Source organism: Mus caroli, unplaced genomic scaffold (assembly GCF_978045245.1).
Source record: "Mus caroli unplaced genomic scaffold, Mus_caroli_1 scaffold_1, whole genome shotgun sequence".
In the NCBI taxonomy this organism is placed as follows: domain Eukaryota; kingdom Metazoa; phylum Chordata; class Mammalia; order Rodentia; family Muridae; genus Mus; species Mus caroli.
Genome location: NW_028227256.1, coordinates 160,470,395 through 160,493,430, shown reverse-complemented (window position 1 = coordinate 160,493,430; position 23,036 = coordinate 160,470,395). Strand labels below are relative to the sequence as shown.

General features: G+C 40.6%; 1 protein-coding gene and 1 long non-coding RNA gene across 3 annotated transcripts in view; one reads left to right on the top strand and one right to left on the bottom strand.

Moving 5' to 3' along the window:
- The window catches only part of LOC147006183 (uncharacterized), an 82,982-nt gene that overhangs the window by 37,336 nt on the left and 22,610 nt on the right, over positions 1–23,036 (bottom strand). The window lies entirely within an intron of this gene.
- Positions 333–19,520, top strand: Fmo4 (flavin containing dimethylaniline monoxygenase 4). Of its 2 annotated transcripts, none has more exons than XM_021160954.3 (10): positions 333–571; positions 1,655–1,779; positions 3,896–4,035; positions 5,395–5,583; positions 6,486–6,648; positions 9,377–9,519; positions 10,896–11,092; positions 13,376–13,728; positions 17,583–17,652; positions 18,307–19,520. In XM_021160954.3, exons 3-10 carry the CDS (start codon positions 3,904–3,906, stop codon positions 18,740–18,742), a joined length of 1,683 nt encoding a protein of 560 aa, XP_021016613.1. In that variant the 5' UTR covers positions 333–571; positions 1,655–1,779; positions 3,896–3,903; the 3' UTR covers positions 18,743–19,520. The 2 variants fall into 2 exon arrangements, with proteins under 2 accessions (XP_021016613.1, XP_021016621.1); XM_021160962.3 differs by lacking the exon at positions 333–571 and adding an exon at positions 593–703.

The window sequence follows — 23,036 nt, the reverse complement described above, 5'->3', positions numbered from 1 at the left end:
AAACCTATTATCATCCACATATGGGCAATAGTTCTTAGTCATCGAACTAAAACTGAAGCCATTATGTTGGAATGTGTAGGAGTGTGGGAGAAGTTGGCACAGAGTAGTGGATGGATATGATCATATTTGATTGGATACATATGAAAAAAATCTCCAAGAAAAAATAATATGACGGAGAATGAAATCAGGGTGTCACTAAGAAGGATGAAAGTTTGGCGCCCTCTAAAGGCGCCCAGCCTTCTGCTGCCTTTAGCTCTTGTCCATTGGAGGGTGTGGGAAAGGGGCAGGACTCCCGTTGTTTCCAATCTGAAAGCTGAATTCTAAGTCGTCACTCTGCCCTCCCCCGAGATTGTGGAATTCACATTAATACAACTCCCTGTTGTCCATAGCCTGGCAGAAGAAGCCACCGGCTTTTGTGTTAAACTGAAAGTTTGACCAAAGTCAGCAAAGTGAGCACTGTTTCCACTTCAGAACAAGGCTCTGAGACTGAAATTTCTTCCTTGTGTTCTATAAAAAAAACTCCACCTTTGACCTCTCACCTTTGGCTTCTCACCTGATCAGTGCTTGCAAGGTAAGTGCCCTGGATATTTTTTTTCCCTCCCTTCAAGAGGAAACTTCCCTAGAAACTGCTCTTGGGGAAGGTGAACAGAAAGTGTGCTTTTGCGGAAGGCATGTGATTAGCTTCTGAAGCCCGTTGACTAAGGTAAGCGCAATAGGGTTAAGGAGATAAAAAGCGGAACAAAGTTGGAGCAGACTATCCAAAGGAAAGATCCCCATGCCGGTCACACACAGGTGTCCAGCGGGTCCCACTCTGATCTTAGAATGATACAAAAACACAACTCCGTGGTGATAAGGTGGATTAATTAATTAGTACATCACCAAATGGCAATCTCCCAGAAATCCTAGCTATGTCATTTCATTTCATTTGTTGGAAGAGTTTACTGACTGATAAGGTTTGAGGTGGGGTTTGGTTGTTATACAAAGGTCCAAGTTCAGAAACTCTGATCTCCTTTCTAGCCAGAGGGCAATGCAGTATTTCTCACGTTTTAGCATTCCTTAGAATTGACAGAGGTAGCACACCGTGCATTTTCTTAGGCCTTCAAGTTTTAATTCAGAGCTGGATTTTGCTTGACTGTTTGTTGAATTGGGGGAGGGGGTTGGTTTCATTGTTGTCTGAGGGCTTTGCAGCTTTTTTCCCCCTTTCTTTTTTGTGGATTTGTTTTTATTTTATGAGTTATTTGGTCTCAGATGAAAAACTTTCAAACTTGAGAGTGGGGGGGAGGGGGGTAAAAAACACTTTAAGTGTATTTTCAGGAATTTGGGCCAAGGTGACATACCTGGCTAGAGGCAGAAACAGGAGTAGGTTCAGTTCTTTCTGTTTTCATCTTGCTTATAACCCTCTCTTACTAACATAAACCACATTTTCAAATTGCTATCACCATCAGAGGATCATGGTACTTAAAGACTAATATTGAAGTGTACAGATGTGTTTCTATTGCCAGCGTTACTAATCCTGAAACCAATGGTAGAGTCCAGTACCCCATAGTCTACTCTAGAATAGCCTCAATAGTGAATGAATTCCTTTGCTGTCGGTCTATCCCACTAACATACTTTCCACTTTATCAGTTTAACTAACTCCTGTGTCGTTTCAAAGACAGGGCATGACGGAGATCTGACAACTTCTGACCTTCACCCAGAAATTCAAGAGTTCTTCACGGTGAAGGCCATTTGTCCCTGGTTAAACGCTACCCCATATTCACAACTCAAGGGAACTCACAGGTATGTTTGCCATGTTGTCTACAAGAACTGTCTCTCTTAGGGACAGAGGGTGGAAGGATGAACAGTGAGTCTTTTGTTCTGGGTCCTTTAATGTAAGTATATTGTTTACACAGTCCATTAACACAGGTAGCTTTCATATTTTACCAGTGGTACACCTGAGAGTGTTTTGGTTGGGTGGTTGTTGTTATGTTGATGTTTTGTTGGGTATTTTGTGGTAGATCTAATAACTTCTCAATAACTGTCGTAGTCACTGTTGCTGTGAAGAGACAACATGACCAAGCTGACTCTTATGAGAAACATTTAGTTGTGGGCTTGCTAATGGTTTCAGAAGTTCATTATTCTTAATAAGTTCCATTATTATCATGATAGGAAGCATGGCAATAGACAGGCAGTAGATTGGAGCTACTTACTGATCCACAAACAGAGAGAGACTCTGGGCTTAGCATGAGCTTTTGAAACCTCAAAGCCCACCTCCAGTGACATTCTTCCTTCAATAAGGCCTTATCTTTCTAATCTTTTCAAATAGTTCCACTCCCTGGCAACTAAACAGATATGAACCTGTGGGCCCATTCTCATTCAGTAGGAAAGTTTAAAGTATCCTGCCTCTGAGATCCAGTCTCCTTATGTCCTAACTCACTCTAAACTAAGAGACCCCCAAATGAACTCAGCTGAAATGGAAGCGGTACAGATTTGGAAATACACAATGAGCCAGGTACAGAGACCCTCAACCTCACAAAGAGATGAACAGCAGTACGTTTGGAACAGGATGCCCTGAGAAGTCTCTCAAAACTGAGCAAAGGGACAAAGAGAGCCTCAATGACCGGGTCACAGGATGTCTGAAGCCCTCAGCTCAGCAGCACACACCCGTGCTGCCTCAAATGCCAGAAGTGCACCTACAGGCAGACTCCGCCTCTCGGAGCAGTGTGTTTATCTGCGGTGAGGACCCATGGCCCTCATACACACATGCCCTGCTGGTTCCCCAAGGCAAATATCACTATGATGAGTGGAGCATACATACAGTGTTGCTCTGCTGCAGCTCATATGTGACTTTACTGGACATAGCTCCATTCTCCACACTTCATATTTGAAAGCTAGAAATTACTACCTCAGGCTTTGTATTATTAATGAAATCATTATTAGTGAACTTGAACAGGTTTTCATATACTTCATGACTGAAGCTATCCTTTTCTCAGATAAATAGCCCATTCACATCAATTCGCTCAATTAGTATTTTTATTATTATTATTACTATTATTCCCTTTATTGAAAATAGATTATTTTCTCATACAAATTTCTTTTTATTATTAATTTATAAGCTTATTTTACATATTAAGCATAGTAGTATTTTGTGTTTTTCAAAATATTTTCTCTAGATTGTTCACTTTGTTTTTTAAAGGTTTGTTTGTTTTACCATTTTACATATCTGAGCATTTTGCCTGCGTATATGTATGTGAACTGTGTGTATGCTTGGTCACCAAGAAAATCAAAAGAGGCCATCAGATCCCCTGAGACTGGAATTATAGCCAGTTGTGAGGCACCGTGTGTGAGCTAGGAATTGAACCCAAGTCCTCTGGAATAGCCAGCATTCTTAGCCACTGAGCCATCTCTCTAGGAGAAGATTTAGAGAAGCAAGATGATAGTGAAAAGTCCCTTTAATACTAAGGGGTTATAGGCGTCCTGTGGAGCTAATGCACTAGCTACACTCAGTAATTAAAGCAGTCACAGTAACTAAGAGCTAGCTTTAATTGAGCACTTACTAGTACCTCGTGTACTTTTGAACCTTTCCAACACATACCAGTCACTTAGCCTTCACAGAAACTCTTCATCATCACCCCCATTTAACTGAAGAGAAAAAGCAAGTCACCTAGAAGAGTGGCACCTAGCTCAAGGTCACACAACTAACAAAAGGTAAGGCCACTACTTAAATCAAAACCATTGACTTCCAGAACCTGCAGCTTTAAATCAAGCTATGATTCAGCTCCCACCCAAAGAGTAAATAATAGGATTTAGTTAACATTAATAAACATTTAGCATTGTAACACTCCCTAGGCTGAGTCCTATGTCAAGGGTTCTCTTCCAATACTGCCATACAGAGCTTTTCTTGACCTTCACACAGAGTGCACCATGGCCAAGAAGGTGGCAGTGATTGGAGCTGGCGTGAGTGGCCTGTCCTCTATCAAGTGCTGCTTGGACGAGAACCTGGAGCCCACCTGCTTTGAGAGAAGTAGCGACTTCGGCGGACTGTGGAAGTTTGCTGTGCGTAGTTCATCTTCCTGCCTTAGCACCCATAACCCAGTCATGTGTTGCTCCTGCTCATTTGAGGTGGTATTAGCCTGCCTTGGTGGTCAAAACAGGAGTTCACTGCAGCAAGCTAAATATGTGTGTGGCACCATGATAAACGCTATGTGGGATGCGGTCTGATATGTACGGAGCCTTAGAAATAGGCAAGGCATAGTCACGGGCACGGAGAAGAGAACAGGAAAGGAGTGAAATCTGATAATGATATCAGCATAGTTTGGAGGTTTCTGGTGATCTGGGGACTTGGAAATTCTAAAGGTAGCAGAGCATCACATCCAGCAAGCTTGGTCTTGGTGAATGGAGAATGGATCACACACTAGGTAAGGATGAAGTTTGAGTTAAGCAGCAGTTAGTCAACTCCCAGACGTTCGGATGTTATGAAAAGACTCATCTGCTCAACATGTACTTAGCATGTCTTTCTGCCCGGATACGATGGTGCAGAAAACAGACAGGGACCCCACCACCCTCCATGTAGTTGAGAAAAGAACAGAAACAGTAAAGAGGTCCTTGCAGTGCAGTGTGAGAAGTTCTAAGATGCAGCTCACCAGTGCTATGGGGCCCCAGCAGTTACTTGCAACAAACCCTTGAGTCCTGGAAGGCCTGTAGGGGCACTGGACCCATTTGAGAGAGAGATGGAGACTGGTTTCAAACATCGAAGCTCATTGGTGCCTGGCATGCAGATGCCTTTGATGTTTTGGTTTGAATCATAGAGACCAAGACCAGAGAATGAGTTAAGAAATACAGGAGAAAAAAAGGTTACCAGGACATGATAAATCTTCCTTATGATTTGGGGGGGGGGAGGCTAATGAGGGGCCTGGATTTTGTTCCTAAATTTAATGTTTGATATTCTTAATGCTGGTGGAAAGAATGAAATCAGTAAAGAAGCATAGAATATAATGGGGGAAAACTATCAAGCAGTTCCCTGGAAAGAGGCAAGGTGAGAAGTGGCCAGAGTGGAGGGAGTCACTATGGCAGGTGAAGAAGGAACAGGCAGCCAGGATGAACCAGGAGCCCTGCATCTGTGGAACCATTTAAGAGTAATGGTGTGCCGTCATCAGCTTCTTTGTGATGGACAAAGAGACTGCATTGACTTGTTCCAGCTCCAATAAGGATGTCTTATCCTGGCAACATGGGCACCCAGTGCTGGGTTTTCTAGAACTCTTTAACATTACAAGTAGACTGTTAATTGCCCTGGACCCTTTCAGCTGGACACAATGAGCCACCAAGGCCACGTAAAGAACCTTCCTTTTTGCCTTGTCCCTTCTTTCCTTCTCACCGTATCTCCACCGTATCTCACCGTATCTATCTCCACTACAGGACACTTCCAAGGATGGGATGACCAGGGTTTACAGGTCACTAGTGACAAATGTCTGCAAAGAAATGTCATGTTACAGTGACTTCCCATTCCCAGAAGATTACCCCAACTTCATGAGCCATGAGAAATTTTGGGACTATCTCAGAGAATTTGCTGAGCACTTTGGCCTCCTGAGATATATTCGGTTTAAGGTAAGATAGGTTGGGTAATGGAAAGTTCGTGAACGGAGGCTGGCCTAGTCAGCAATCTTATGGAAATGAGATGATTAAGAAAGCTTCTCCTTGATTTCTCTCTTGATGTGAGTAAGATAGGTAATTCTTTCCTCACTATTCCTTACTTACAGCGTTAAAATACTGAATTTCCTGAGTCCTCCTCTAAATGTCAAAGTATCATTTAGGATGGAACTCAAGATTTTTTTTTCTTGAGAATAGAGTAAGAATAATTCTATTTATGAAACCTACTGAGAAGAAACAACTACAACTCTCAACATAGAAATTATGATAGAGGAAAGTTTGTTCTTTGGATTTCTCTCTTCGTCAGGAATTATAACTCATTTCCTTCTCATCAAGAGTACGTCCTGTACCCAAGGAGCTAAAGGGATCTGCAACTCTATAGGTAGAACAACATTATGAACTAACCAGTACCCCGGAGCTCTTGACTCTAGCTGCATATGTATCAAAAGATGGCCTAGTCGGCCATCACTGAAAAGAGAGGCCCATTGGACACGCAAACTTTATATGCCCCAGTACAGGGGAACGCCAGGGCCAAAAAAAAAAAAAAAAAAAATGGGAATGGGTGGGTAGGGAAGTGGGGGGAGGGTATGGAGGACTTTTGGGATAGCATTGGAAATGTATTGAGGAAAATACGTAATAAAAAAAATATTAAAAAAAAAAAGAGTACGTCCTGCTCCATCCTTCCAATAAGAGGATTCAGCTGTCCTAAGCCCCAGTCCACATAAAGCATCTATGAGAATACACAGGCTACTTAATTTCTCAAAGAATGAGCTAGCTGATATTTACAGACCTTACTTATCATCAGTTGGTCCATTTAAAATAGAAGACAGTTATTATACCAGTTTGTCTCTTGCCTACAGACAACTGTGCTCAGTGTAACAAAGCGCCCAGACTTCTCTGAAACTGGCCAGTGGGATGTTGTCACAGAGACAGAAGGCAAACAGGACAGGGCAGTATTTGACGCAGTTATGGTTTGCACTGGGCAATTCCTGAGCCCACATTTACCTCTGGAGTCCTTCCCTGGTGAGTCAATTCTACCTGAGACCATCACTACCCTTTTGGGATCTTCTAGAAGAGAAAAGACTTGCTCATAATTGAAAATACTTCCCTGGGCTTTTAGACAATGTTTCATTTGCTTTGAAATTACATGCGCAGAATTACTTTGAATGGTTAAAAAAAAAGTTTGGTTTTGGTGTGCGGTCTTACTATTTACGTATTAATATAAATGGTGTGGCTGAAGCCTTGCCCAACATGTCAACTTCAAGTACAGCAATCAAACAAGAAACAAGACTTAAAATATCATATCTGTCATTTTTAAAAAGCTGTTAATTTTGTTGGGGGTGAGTTATAGGTCCTTTGAAGCAGGGCTGGTCTATGATTCAAAAACTTAATGTAAGAGAATACAGAAGCTTGACTGGTGGGTTTTAAAGAAAACAAAACAGAATTTATATATTTAAACAAATACATTCACTCTTTTAAAATTGCCTATTATACCTCTCAGACCAGGGCATTTTGAAATCCCCCTTTGAAACCAACCAGTTTGGCACACTCTTTTTAATACATTCATGGCTGGCAAACCTTCATCTCTGAGGTCATAATCAGTTATTTAGAAACCTGATATCCATTCAAATTCAGGTGTGGCAAATAAAATTAGAGAAGTAAGGGATTACTAAAATGTGGTAAAACTGTTCCTATTCTGTCAGGATTTGGTGGCCCTGAAAGCAATTAGAAAGTATTGATTCTTTTATTTTTTTTATATGTGTATGTGACCATGATATTTACTGTGCACCATATACATATGTTGGGGAGGGGGGGGATGACAGGTGCCTGTGTGCAGACACACAGAGGTAAGAGGGGGATGCTGGGCATCCTGCTCTGTCATCTTCTGTGGGAAGCCACATGTGCCATTGCAGGGTGGCGCAGGCTACTGCTGGCCACCACGCATAAGTTTGGGCAAACAACCAGTGCGTACTCATGCAGTAAAGTTTTTTCACCAAAACACTGCCTGGCCCGGGCATGATAATGAGGCTCTGCAAAGTACTAAGAGAGTTAACCAATCAGATGTAAGACATGCAAATGAGATATGATAATGAGGTACTAAGAGAATAACCAATCAGATGTGAGACATGCAAATGAGGTATGTTAACGAGGTTCTGTGAGGTACTGAGAGTAACCAATCAGATGAGGAACATGCAAATGAGGTATAGTGCATAACCAATCCGGGTGTGAGACACACCTCTCCTAGGCCTATATAAGCAGCACCAGTTCTGGGCTTGGGGGTCTCTTCGCCTCTACAATCAAGCTTTCCCAATAAATGTGTGCAGAAGGATCCTGTTGCAGCGTAGTTCTTGCTGGTCGAGTCGGATGTGCGCAAGAATCTTCCACCTTATTTCTTTGAGACAGAGTCTCTCATTGACCCTTCTACTAGGCTGAAAGCCAGCAGGTCCCAGAAACATCCTGTCTCCACCTCCAACAACTCCTGGGTCCCAGGCATAAGTGAGGCACATCTAGCTTTTTACAAGGATGCTGGGATCCAAACTCAGATCTTCATGCTTGCATAGTAAACACACTTGCCCACTAAGCCATCTCTCCAGCCCTTTATATTATTGTTCTGTGAGTTTTATGTTTATTTGGGTTTTTTATTTGTTTGTTTGGTTGGTTTGGTTATTGTTTTTCGTTTTGAGCAACAGAAGAGATTATAAGAGTGTAATGGATAAAGTTATCCATTTGCAAGAGAAAAAATCAATATAAATCTTATAAAAAATCTATCACAAATAAATAGAATATCCTATTCAAAAATATGTTCAGAAATAGAGATCAAGTGAGAATTCAATCCATAATTTCTCAAGGAGTATTCTAAATGGTGTCTGGACTTGAACTTAGGGATTGAACTCAGATCATCTGGTTTGATAGCATGACCCTTAGCCCACTGTGCCATCTTCTGACCCCTCATCGATGTTTTTATATATTTCTCTTTTTGACTAAACCTATCCCCGGCTATTTTGTTGTAGCTGTTACATATGGAATTATTTTATTGATTTCTATATCAGACCTTTTCCCATCAATATACAGCAATAGTACTGTAGGTTGATTTAGTATCCTACAATTTTGCTTAATTAATTAATCTTATAGGGTTGTTTTTTTAGGGGGGAATCTATGGAGTTTTCTCTATATAAAGTCATCATATATGCAAACAATGGGAAATTAACTTCTTTTCTTTCCAAGTGAATGCTCTTATTCCTTCTTTATTGTCCTAGCTAGAATTTCCAGTAGTACAGTGGATGAAAGAAGTAAACATAGGTGCCCCTGCCCTGTCCCACATGGCAGAGGGATGCTTTCAAGGTTTTCCCACTTGCTACGACATTATCCATGAGCTTATTTGACATGAACTTTATTATATTCATGTATATTCACAGTGTGCAGACCACAATGCACACAGAGAAGTCAGACAACAATTTGCACAAGTCATTTCTCTCCTTCCACCATGTGGATTCTTGGAATTGAACCCAGGTTATCAGACTTGTCAGCAAGCACCTTTACCCACGGAGCTATCTCTCCAGCTCAGAACAGTATTTTTAACAAGGCAGGTTGTACAAGATCTGTGCTTGGGCTCACTCAATTCCAGGAAGAATTGTTCTTCCTGCTTCTATGTGCTGCAAGTGGTGATACAAGCAGCAAGTTTCTCTACCATTGCACACTGCAGAATTACAATGTAAGCATTTCAGGTCTGTTCATCCTGTTCTTCCCTCAGGAATCCATAAGTTTAAAGGACAGATCCTACATAGCCAAGAGTACAGGATTCCAGATGCCTTTCGGGGCAAGCGCATCCTGGTGATTGGTCTTGGAAACACTGGCGGGGACATCGCAGTAGAGCTCAGTCGAATAGCAGCTCAGGTATTTCTGACTATTTCTGACTCTGTCTCCATTCCCATCAGCATGGATAGTGGCTATAGAGAAGCTGCTAAAACTATAGATGCCTTCCCAATTGGCAAACTATGCTGGCAAGAGTTGGGGAACATCCCAAAGCTACTCTTGGTCTGCTTTCAGAAAACACACTTCACAGAACTTGACTATGTCTAAAAGACTACAGAAAAACTATGTGAACGCCTAATCACAGGCATTGTTCAAATGTGATCTTTAAGGGATGAGACCAGTTAGGCAACCTGCCTCACAGAAGGCAAGGCTCTCATTCATACCCTCTCTCCTTCTCCTCTCTTTCTCCCTTCCTCTCTGCCTCCTCATCTTCATCTCTCCAGCCTGCACACCTACTCTATTTTCCTCTCCCTGAAACCATTTCTTACTTTTCTCTACTAGATTATGATCTCACTACATAGCCTCAGCAGGCTTCAAACTCCCAAAATCTGGAAAGACAGGCATAATGCAACCAAACCCTAGCCATCTCTCTTTTACATTAAACCCTCTCTAATTCTGTCAAACCCCTGTGTTTAACTCAGTGGTAAGGTTGTTTGCCAAATGTCTCCAACTCTTCTACTAGAAATCAGTTTTGTTCTTTGTTTTAATATAAAAGTGATCTTTAAGTTATATAAGTATGTAAGCATGCTTGATGATTTTAGAAATTCAAAACAACTCACAAGTTAGAGATCTATTTCACGTACATCATATATAGGAAGTTATTAGATCTCAAAAGAATAGATTTATATTTAATCTGGTTACAATTGTTTTTCTAAACCTTTTAACTCTCTATTATTCATATGTTTAAAAACTACCAGACCAGAGCCTGAAGAGTTAGCTCAGTCATACAAATAAATGCTTGCCACAAAAGCATGAGGTTCAGAGTTCCATCCTCAGAGTCTATATAAAAAGCCAAAATGTATGTACTACTGGAAAAGCAGATCTCTGGGTTCACCTAACCTAATATATGAGCCCCAGGTCCAAGTGAGAGACTCTGCCTCAAAAAACCCAGGTAGATGGATCCTGAGAAATGACATCAGAGGCTGACCTCTGGCTTTTGCATGAACACACACGTTCACACATATCTGCACCCGTACATACCCCAAACACACATATAATTGCCAGACCAACATATTATAGCTACAAATATTACATTTCAATTTTCACAATTTTATAAATAATATGATGAAGACAACTAACATGTATAAATTAAATGATGTGTTTTTAGCATTATGGCAATAATAACATATGGTCACACATAAGTCTATGTTAGAAAACCAGAATATATTTTAAACACATCAAAGCAAAGTACTAGAAAGTGAAGGACATGTGTTTATCCTTTTCATTTTTCTTTGTAGGTGTTTCTCAGCACTAGAACTGGCACCTGGGTCCTAAGCCGCTCCTCACCTGGTGGCTACCCTTTCAATATGATGCAAACAAGATGGCTCAATTTTCTTGTACGAGTTCTGCCTTCACGTTTTATAAACTGGACTCTCGAGAGGAAAATGAATAAAATACTTAACCATGAGAATTATGGATTAAGCATTGCAAAAGGGTACTTGAGTTTTTTATTATTATTATTGTCTAGTACTGGAGTTTTTATTCCATGGAAAAGCTTCAGTTCATTTTCACTGTTTTTATTACTATGTATACATTTTAATTATCAGTGGAGTTCTATATGTGCATGTAGCATCTACTGTTCAAAGCCAACCTCCCTTTTTCCTTCCTTTCCCTGATAGTCATCCTTCTCCATCCTTAATCGTCACTATTCTGACCTTAGCTTCCACATACAGAAATGAATGTGCCACACTTACATTTTTTAGGTTAATGTACTTCATTTCAGGTTAACGTATTTAGGTTAATGTCTTTGAGTCTCTCCATTTTTCTGTAAATGGAAGACTCTATTCTTCTTTAGGCTGAAAATACTCTGGTGTGTGTGCATGTGTGTATGTGTGTGTGTCACACTTTTATTCATGCATTTGTTGATGGACATTGAAATTGACTCTACACCTAAGCTATTGTTAATAATAAAATGGGAATGCAGATATTTCTTTGGAATGCTGATTTTATTACTTTGGGATATATTCCCAAAAGTGAGTGACAGATTGTATGGTAGATCTAGTCTTAGTTTTTTGTTGTTCGGTTGTGTTGGGTTTTGTTGTTGCTGCTGCTGCTGCTATTGCTGCTAATGTTGCTGCTGTTGTTGTTTTTTTAGAACTTCGATGCTATATTCAATATTGGCTAAACCAGTTGTTCCTTTTTCCATACCTTCCCCCACATTTTTTAGTAAAACAATAGCCATTCTAACTGGAGTGAAATAGCATCTTGTTGTCATTTTGATTTGGGTTTCTCATGGGAAATTTTAAATCAATATCTCTCGTTCTGTATTATTCAGAACTCTACATGTTCAATAACTAAAACATTGTCTTAGCTTCTCCTCTTATAAACTTATTTTCTTAAGACATTGTCCATCAATTTCCACAGTAGTTCTTGAAACAGGCATATTTACTGCCTAGTATCCACAGTAGCAAATTCACAATGCTAGAATAAAAGAAAAGAAAAAGCTTTTGATTCCAGTTTGAAAGGAAATTTTAAATTGGCTTTGAAGCATCTTGAAACTGCTACCATCCAGAAATACAATGCTTATAGCATCTGTGTGTTGGCTCTCACTACCTGTAAAAAGAAATGCCCAGTCTGACTGTGATTAGAGACAGGAATTCCTAGTAAGAGTCCCTGATGCAATGTATCTTAATATACTATTATATAGCATTATATATTGGAAAGAAAAGGAAAAACTTTAAACTTCATGTCATGACATTAAATGTGATTTTAATATATACCTAACTCAAATACTCATTAGCAACATCTATTTTTGAAGTATAAAAAATACATCAAAGATGATGTGACCTGTCAATTTTATAGAGACCAGATTTCTGATGTGATTGTGTAATGACGAAAATAGCCATCTATGTAAATAGATGAATAGTTTTTAATTTAAATGAATAGTTACTTACTGACTTCCTCTTGACTTAATATGACTTCTGGGGACCTGGGTAATGTGGAACCCCAAATTGATCTTCAAATGGTTGGCAGTATATTCTATGCTCATACTTTAAGCATTGCTATGCTAGGGGTATGGCTCAGTGGTAAACTATTTGCCTGGTATGTGTGAGGCCCTTGGTTCAATCTCCACACTGGAAAAGAAAGAAAAAAAAAAAGGAGAAACCATAAACAGAAGCACTGTTTTAGAAATGAATTCTGATGGATAGAGTTATAAAGCAAGTGCTGGTGAGATTGTTCATAAAGGAGCCTGCTACCAAGCCTGAGAACCCAAGTCCAGTCCTCAGAACATGTGATAGAAAGAAAATAACCCCCTCCAAATTCCCCTCCTACTTCTACTCCTCTTCCTCCTCTTTCTCTCTTCTTCCTCCACCTCCTCCTTTTCCCTCTCCTCTTCCTCCTCTTCCTTCTTTTCCTCTTCCTCCTCCTCTTCTTCCTCTTCTTCCTCCTCCTTTTCCCTCTCCTCTCCCTCCTCCTCTTCCTCCTCCTCCTATCTATCTTGCTACCTATCTGTATCTCTATATCTATCTCAATGTAATTAAGGGAATTGTAAACCAAGTCAGTAAAGAGTCATTTTCTCCTTGCCGTTTACAGGGAACAAGGAGGCAGCATGTTATAAATACAGTGATTGTTTATCGGGTTCCCAACTTCAAATTAAATACTGGTCAGCTCACTTTCTTGGTTTGGCAGATAATCTAATTCAATGGACTGAAGAAAAATCACTTGCTAAGTCTCTTGTAAGTAACTATGGTGAATATTTTTTTTTCCTTTCTCCAAGGAAAAAACCAAAATTTATTGTAAATGATGAACTACCAGCCTGTATCCTTTGTGGGAAAGTCACCATGAAAACCAGCGTGAAGAATTTTACAGACTCTTCTGTCATCTTTGAAGATGGGACAACAGAAGCCAACATTGATGTAGTGATCTTCACTACAGGATATGAATTTTCTTTTCCCTTTTTTGAAGAACCTCTCAAAAGCTTTTGTACAAAGAAGATCACCCTATACAAGCGAGTCTTTCCCCCAAATTTGGAGAGAACAACTTTAGCCATTATTGGCCTGATCAGCCTTAATGGGTCGATCTTAGTGGGCACAGAGTTTCAAGCACGGTGGGCCACAAGAGTATTCAAAGGTATGTTTGCTTCATTTAAACACAAATGCCATCAATTGAATCTGAGTTGCTGCCATTTCCGTAAAGTCAGACAGACATGAGCTAAGGTAATATAAAATACTAGAAGCATACTTAATGAACAATCAATCATATATGTGTGTGGCATTATAAGAGATGTGCATATGTCATTTCCTCTGACTGAGGGCAAGCTATGCTGACTCTGTGGATGGGATAAGAATTGCTGTGAAAGTTGCCCATGTAGAGACAAGAGTCCTTTCATATAGAAAAGAAGGTTAAACTAACAACAAACCATGCTTTAAGACCTAAGCCTGTATTGCTTTGAAGCGAGGCATTACTCCTTTCCTAGACATTTGGAGAGATGCTTCAACCAGACCCACATCCTTATAATTTTCCCTGTCTCTCTATCTCACCCATAACTTCTCACACATGCCTATATAATATTTGACTCTGGGCATCACTTGATGTCAGTTATTATTTCCAGAAGCTAAAGGGTCTGGAGACAGTTTGTGGGGTCCAACCCCAGCATTGAAACTCATCAGCTTTGTAAAGACCTCTTAAGATCTCAGGTCCTCCATCTATATAAGATTTTTCTCAAGGGTTTTTGTTTTGGGGGACTTGAGGGGTTTGTTTGTTTTTGTTTGTTTTGGGGTTTTTGGGGGGCGGGATGAGACAGGGTTTCTCTGTGTAACAGCCCTGGCTGTCCTGGAACTCACTTTGTAGACCAGGCTGGCCTCAAACACTCAGAGATCTGCTTGCCTCTGCCCCATGAGTTCTGGAATCAACTGGCATTTTCCACCATGACTGGCCTTTTCTCAAGATTAATTCATTCAGATATATATATGCACATATATATATATATATATATATATATATATATATATATCATCTAGAGCATATATACCATCTAGAGCATTATATATATATATATATATATATATATCATCTAGAGCATATATATGTGTGTGTATATATATGTGTATATATATATATATATATATATATATGTAATCTAAAGCATATATGTATATATATGCTCTAGATTTATACAACCAGAAGAGGGCATCAGATATCAGATCACATTACAGATGGTTGTGAGCCACCATGTGGTTGCTGAGAATTGAATTCAGGACCTCTGGAAGAGCATCCAAGTGCTCTTAACCACTGAGTCATCCCTACAGCCCATCAAGGATTTCTTTAATGGGTACTTTCTACAAAGCAGACTGCTTGACCCACCGTGAAGCCTACTAAGTGATATGCTCTACTCTTACTGTTGGCATCCCAGCACACCAGTTAGGTCAGCAAGTGTTTTAAAGAACAGCAGCCACGTTGTTTTTAAATATAAATAGCTTTCACCTTTGGATCAAACCGGTTATACTTAATAAATAAAAACAACCACCAGTAATCTCACACTGTAATTGCAGCAGATATCAACCACACTTGAAAACCTATGACTGGGGCGGGGCTCACAGGCTAAGAGAACTTTATGTTCTTGCAGAGAACACAGGCTCAGTTCCTAACACCTATATAGTAGCTTACTACCAGTTTCAGTGCATACATGTAGGCAAAACACTCATACACAAAAAATAATACAAATTTATTTAAAGCAGACTGTTTTCTCCTAGGTTGATAAGTATTCTATTTATATGTATGTATTTGGTTATTCGCGTGGGATTATCTAATGTGTATTTTGTAGTGCTGGGGTTTGAGCACAGGGTCTTGTACACCAGGCCAACACTCTATCCCTGAGGTACATTCTCAGCCCTCTTTCTTTTCTTCTTTTTCTTTTTTTTTTTTTTTTTTTTTTTTTTTGGTTTTTCGAGACAGGGTTTCTCTGTGTAGCCTTGGCTGTCCTGGAACTCACTTTGTAGACCAGGCTGGCCTCGAACTCAGAAATCCGCCTGCCTCTGCCTCCCAAGTGCTGGGATTAAAGGCGTGCGCCACCACGCCCGGCTCTCTTCTTTTTCTTTATTCTTTCTTTCTTTCCTTTTTTTTGAGATAAGAATTTACTAAAATTTCCAAGCTGACCTTGAGCTTGTCACCCTCCTTCTTTTCTCTCCTGAGCACCTCAAATCATAGGCCTGCACCACAAGCCTGACTGCATGCATGCTATCTGAATGGAAGGAAGGAAGAAATAAGACACATGTAGAAGGTCCTTATATTGCAAGAAAAAGAATTGCAACCTTTCATTAAATTATCAAAAAAAAATGTATTTCTTTACAGCTGAATTAAAGTACTTTTAAAATATTATCCAATTACATTAAAACCACAGAAGACTCTTAAATACCTAGGGTTGTTTATGAATAATGAGCTGTAAAATGCTTATTAAAATGATACAGTTGGCAAGACACAGCTTGATTGGCTCACACAGCATAAGTAATCGTGTGGTCCATTGGAGAGCTTCCAAGATGCACTTCAGCAACCAGAATCTTGCCCATTTTTGACAAGATAACAAAACCCTGGCAGAAAACATAGCACAGAGTTGCTTAGACCTAACTCTGAGGGTAATGAATGCATCTAGAACTGCCATTTGGTACCCGGCAGAGCAAACTGACCAGAAGAGGATGGGAGACAGAGTGGATTATCAAGGTAACAAGTAGAGGCAAGTAAGAAAAGCTGGGGAAGTAGGTGAACAGGTTCACATAAAGTAGGCAAGGGTAAAGTTCCCGAAAACCAAAGGGACAGAATGAGATTTTAGAGGCTGGGGACCACTAGAGAGAAGGGTCAGAGCCATGGTGATAGGCTAAAATCTGGCTTAGAAGTAAAATGAACAGGAGCTGAGGTCAAGGTCTGAAGTTGTCCTAAGAGGTTTGTTGCTGCTCTAGAGGCTGTGGGACCTGGGAGAATGGAGCCGACCAATAAGGCAGACTGAAGTCTTATGCAATAACCAACTCTATTCAGAACTTCAGTTTATACTATGAGGGTTACAGAAGGTTGATCGAGCCAGGCGTGGTGGCACACGCCTTTAATCCCAGCACTCAGGAGGCAGAGGCAGGTGGATTTCTGAGTTCGAGGCCAGCCTGGTCTACAGAGTGAGTTCCAGGACAGCCAGGGCTATATAGTGAAATGCTGTCTCAGAAAAAAAAAAAAAATGTTGAACGAGTAAAGCTCTCATGAGCTCAAGCTGTATACAATCACAAGGATAAGCTCCACATGGCCAAAAACGTATTTTTCTCCAGAGGTATAGAAAGGATAGTTTAAACATTTAACTGAATACCAACGGCAAACAATAATGGGTAACCTGAAGTAAACTCCCTCCCATCTGATACACCTGGGAGGAGCACGAAAACCCATCCCAAGAACAGTTACACGCTTTGAAGAAACTGAGGTCCCAAGACTTGTTTTCTTGGAGTGTTCTCGAAAGTACTCAGTTTTCTCCTCTCTCTCAACTCCTTTCCTGGACTGAGTTCCGACAGAGGTGGTCCTCACAATATACACAGAACTCCTCTGAGGCTGAGACTGACCCACAGGAGACCTCGAAATAACAAAACAGAAGATGTGTCCAAAAATGGTCTCTCAGAGCATTTCCATTTAAACAAGTGCCTCTAAAACACACACATATAATATAGATTGTGTTGAAGGGGAAAGGGGGAACATAACAGTAGATGTGGAGGAACTACAGCAATTGTTAGACCAGATGTGATGTCTGGTGTGAGTGCCGAGGGGCTGAGGATTGAGCCATCTGGTACCCATCTGAGAATCTGGTGATGAAGTTCCCTGGTTAACTGGAAGTTTCCTGTGTACTGCGGTTACTAAGTTCCAAGGTTGGAGGAGAGGGAGGCCAGAAATGAGAGGATGCAGAACTTAAGAAAAAGAAAAGTTAACATCTTTACTGTTGCTTCTGATCTTCCTCACAGGACTTTGTAGCATACCTCCGTCTCAGAAACTGATGGCCGAAGCCACTAAAACGGAGCAGCTCATTAAAAGGTAAGAAGTACCCCCACCATAGGGGATTCTTACTAAATTCTACTCATCCACATGTGACTCGGAGCATCTGAGCCTGTCTTCCTGCCTTGCCTTCACATGGTCTCAGGAATTCCATTCTGAACGTAATTACTTCCCACCTCACAGGCTGGGCTTTGTCTATATTTGCCTTATGGCCTCTTCCTCCTTATTGTTGAGCCCCAAAATTAGATCTCACTCATAGATGACCTCATCCTGGCCTGTGGCTTTAAATACCATCATATGTTGATTACTCAAGAAATACTCCTGCCTCAGCCTCCCAGGTAGCCAGGATTATTCATTCCCCTGTCCACATATGAAATGCTTTCTGATTTAGTCTTTCATCAACATCTTATTTGGACAGACTAGGCTTTAGCCTCGTGTCATGCTCAAACACCAAAAGCCATGTCCTAAATGCTTCCCTCCGTACCTCCTATAACAAAGAACTTGCCCTCGCAGCTACACTTGCTAAATAAGCCCCCCTTGCTATTTCTTTCTAACTTAGAAAAGCATTCCCAAATGAAGTTTGATCCTAATACAGCAGTAACAAAGTACGGTAGGGAGTTGATCTTATAACTTGGGAGATGCAGAACAGGGGGTGGGTGGCTAATGACTATTATTCGACTTTTTTGCCGGTAGGGGTGTGATTAAAGATACCAGCCAAGACAAACTGGACTTCATTACCTACATGGACGAGCTCACTCAGTGCATAGGCGCAAAGCCCAGCATTCCACTTTTGTTCATTAAGGATCCAAGATTGGCTTGGGAAGTTTTCTTTGGACCATGTACCCCTTACCAATACCGCCTAGTGGGCCCTGGAAGATGGGATGGAGCCAGAAATGCCATCCTGACCCAGTGGGACAGGACCCTGAAACCATTAAAAACTCGAATTGTTCCTAAGTCCCCCGAGCCTACCTCCCTCTCACATTACTTAAAAACTTGGGGGGCACCTGTCCTGCTTGTCTCTCTTTTACTTATCTACAAATCTTCACATTTTCTTGAATTGGTACAAGGTAAGCTACTGAGAAGATTTCCCCCTTACCGATTACTGTGGTACATCCCCCAGAACTCATGAGTTGGTCTCCAGTTTGCCAATGGAGGAAGGTGTCTGGGACACCCTCTTTAAACAGATTGGTGCTGCTCTCAACACTGGATCACTCTCCGTAGGGCAGGTTGTCATAAAGCAAGGCTGCTTCTGATCTCATCACGTTTTTTGTGCATTTATTTGTGCCCTTTGAACTTTCTACCATGTAATGACATAGAACAAACCTCTCACCAGAAGCTGTCACTGTATCCTTGAGCCCTCCAGCCTCCAGAACCATAAACAAAATTTACCCATTTCATGCATTCTATTGTGATGATGGGAAATGGTCTGAGATGCCTCATTCCTGATTGCTAAAGATTAATATGATTGCTTGTGAGGGCTGCACTAAGCCATGAGAGTTCCCCCTCAAGTATCTTGGGCATGCCTACTCTCTTCCCATAGTGTCTTCCAAGGTCATGCCTCACTGGCATGCCCATAGGCCAACCTATCTAGGCAATTACCCACTGAGAATCTATCTCAAGATTATTTTAAGTTGTGTAAGGCTGACAATTATAAAATACCTAGCATGCGTAGAATCACATGACTTTTTGTTTGAGGGACTGTGGAGTTTTGTGGGGTTTGGTGTTTCAGGAGTATTTTGGCTTTGGTTTTGGTTTAAGATGAGGTCTCAGTATATGGCTTTGGCTGGCCTTGAACTCTTAAAGAGATCTTTTACCTCTACCTGACTGCTGTAAGGTAAAAAATGTGCCACCAAACCCAGCTGTCACTTGATGTTTTGTATCTCATAATAAATGATGGAGACTTCTCAGTTGTCATTATTTTATTCTAAACATTACTTAATAGAAAGCATAGCTAAGTAAATATTTGATTATTGGGTGAATAAGTAGTGACTTCATTGACTAACGTTTTTCATCTGACTTCATCTGTCCTTGTTCTCCTGCCAACATAATCCCTTATCCTCAATTAACTTAGCCTTGTAAAGAAACAAGGACACACTATTGAGGGTGACTGTTTAAGTAAAAGGCAATCCATGGGGCAATTAGAGGAACAATAACTGCTGGGTCACTGTGACACAAGTATGCTGCTAAGGATGACTAATCGGGAGGAACACAGACTAACCACAACTAATGAGAAGGAGACCTGGATTTTGATACCAGCTCCCTTGTGAGCTCTGGAGCCTTGGCCAAATTACTTAGCCTCTGTGACCTCATCTGGAAAATGGTGGCACTAACCACAGGCACCTTACAATGAGCACTGCCTGAGACATGCAGAGTATGTCATTCAGAGTAAACTAACTGCTGGTTGTTTCAAACATTCCATCCTCTGAATTAAAAGATTAGAAAACTACCACTATTTCCTGTTGCTATTCCTGTGGTATAACCAGGAGGTGTGGCCTTTGCTCCCCATAGTTCTCCATGGCAACCCTTTCCAGCTAGTATTGTCCGTGGATTCCCCCATCACCATTCCCTCCAACATGCAACAGCAAGAGAACATTAACCAGGGAGGAACTGATTTCAAGCTTTAGCAGCGTCCCTTCTTTAACAGCTGGTTAATGTGTCTAGGTTCTTACTGACAACTCCCCAGTACAAGGGGCACTTAATTTCTAACCTGCAAAACTAACTAAAGCTGACCACCATAGACAAAAGTCTTTGTCTATGCTATTGGTGTCTCTCACTGAGTCCTTTAGGAAGCAAGCAGACAAAGATGCATTTATTAGCTCACCATAACTTAGATATATAATATGCTGTATATTTTTCCTATATATAAATTTTCAAATAAGAAATCAAAGTGTCAGAGAAATAATTCTTCTTTGTTCACACAGAAAATAGGAGTGAACCCAGGAATCTGAACCCCTAAAGTCCAGGCTATCTTACTGGCTTCCTTGAGAGGCAATGCCTTTGCCTCCAGCCATCTCAGCTTACCTGTCACTGAAGCCCCACATGAGCACTATGTCATGGCCTCCTCCAGGGAGCCCTCCTTGCTTACTTTTCCTCCTTCTTGCTACTTCTACACTTTAAACAGATCTTTAAATATTGTGGGTACCACATGCCATGACTCCAGCACTCCAAGAAAAGACAGTAGCAGGAAATGGCTATCATAACTGAATGCATTTTAAATGATAATCAGAATTTCATAGTAAAATAAGAGGCTTCATCAACAACATTAGAAATTAAACTAAAAATTATGAAAATAAGTGTGCTTGTCTTTTATTTAACAACATAGTGATTATAATTGAGATTGCTGGACAACAAGTAGTGCCTGGTGACAATTTACATGACAGCAACTTAGAACAATCCTCAGTCTCGCACTACTTTGAAGACTAGAATATAAGATGAGTGATTTTTTTATAAAGCTTTTATTACATTTATGTATTAGGCGTGCACATGCATATGCAATGAGGCATGTGTGGGAGTCAAAGGACAACTTGTAGGAGCCTTGTGGGTCCCAGCATGTGGACCATGCTGGTTTTAGGGATCAAACATCAGGACTTGGAGGCAAGCTCTTTACCTGCTGAAACATCACTCTATCCCAAGATTAGTGATAATTTTAATAGTCAAAGTTTGATTTTTTTTTTTGCCAAGTGACTCAAACTTTAACTATCTCATATTTTTGTCAATGTCTTTTGAAATGTCTATCATGTTGGAATGTTTGCCAACTGACTCTATGCCATTTTTATTTGTTTTTTTTTTTCTATATGGAGTTTCATCCCAACTCTGTAGCAAGAAACTCACTGTAGTCTCCCTTTCCTATCTGACCCTGCCGAGCCCCCAAAATCACAGATCTTCTCCCCACAACTCATTCCATTATCCTAGCCTCTAACACCAGCAGACATTCACTAGGAACACAACAGTTAAGCAGAACAGAGAAACAGGTAAGCTGACTGAAGTCCCTCACCACTCCCTCCTCCCTTCCAAATCCAATCCCTGTCTTATCCCCAGCTCTGCAGCAGAACAACCAAGGAGCCTTCCCTGGACCCCTGCCCACATCTCCTATGGATTCCATAGCTCTTCCCTTTCTAACCTCCCTTCCCCCACCCCACCCCAAACTCACTGCTTTGTGCCAGACCCCAACCACAACAGGGATCCTCTGAGATCCAAGAAACAATCTTCAACAAGTAGGTTAAAGATGGACCCACCTCTCCCACTACTCCCAAAATCCAATCCTCCCAGTCCCATTCCCAGATCTCTAACCGGAAAACATCTGCTATCTCCCTTTTGTCTTTACCCTCATTCCCAACAGATCACGAAGACCTTCCTCCCCCAAGCTTCCTTTCCCCAACAGATGCCAACCCAGATTACTATATCCAGCAAAACTTTCAATCACCATAGAGTGAGAAAATAAGATATTCCATGATAAAATCAAAGTTAAACAATATTTATCTACAAATCTAGACTTCTTCTGGGCCTAGAAAGAAAACTGCAGCCTAAGGTGGTTAACCATATACATCAAAACACAGGAAATAAATAATTTCATAACATCAAAATTAAAAGAAGGGAAGCACACATGCACAAATACCACATACCAGTATCACCACCACCAATGACAACAACAAAATAACAGGAATCAACAATCATTGGTCATTGATATCTCTCAATAGTAATTTTCTCAGTTCCCCAACAAAAAGACACACACCCAACTTTGTAAAAGAAATATTCCTATAGTTTAAATGACACATTGACCTTCTTATGCTTATAGTGGGAGACTTCAATACTCCATTCTCACAAATGGACAGGTCATACCAAAAACCTAAACAGAAATACTGAACCTAACAAAGGTAGATCAATAGAATAGAATTGAAGACCCAGAAATGAACCCACACACCTGTGGTCACTTGATCTTTGACAAAGAAGCTAAAACCATTCAGTAGAAAAAAGACAGCATGTTCAACAAATGGTGCTGGTTCAACTGGTGGTGCGCATGTAGAAGAATGCAAAAAGGAAGAGCCTTGAATACTTGGACACGGGAAAACTTCCTGAATAAAACACCAATGGCTTATGCTTTAAGATCAACAATGGACAAATGGGAGCTCATAAAATTGTAAAGCTTCTGTAAGGCAAAGGACACTATCAATAGGACAAAACAGCAACCCACAGATTAGGAAAAGATCTTTACCAACCCCACATCCGATAAAAGGCTAATATCCAAAATATACAAAGAACTCAAGAAGTTAGACTCCAGAGAACCAAATAACACTACTAAAAAGGGGAGTACAGAGCTAAACAGAGAATTCTCAACTGAGGAATCATAAATGGCTGAGAAGCACTTAAAGAAATGTTCAACATCCTTAGTCATCAAGGAAATGTAAATCAAAATGACCCTGAAA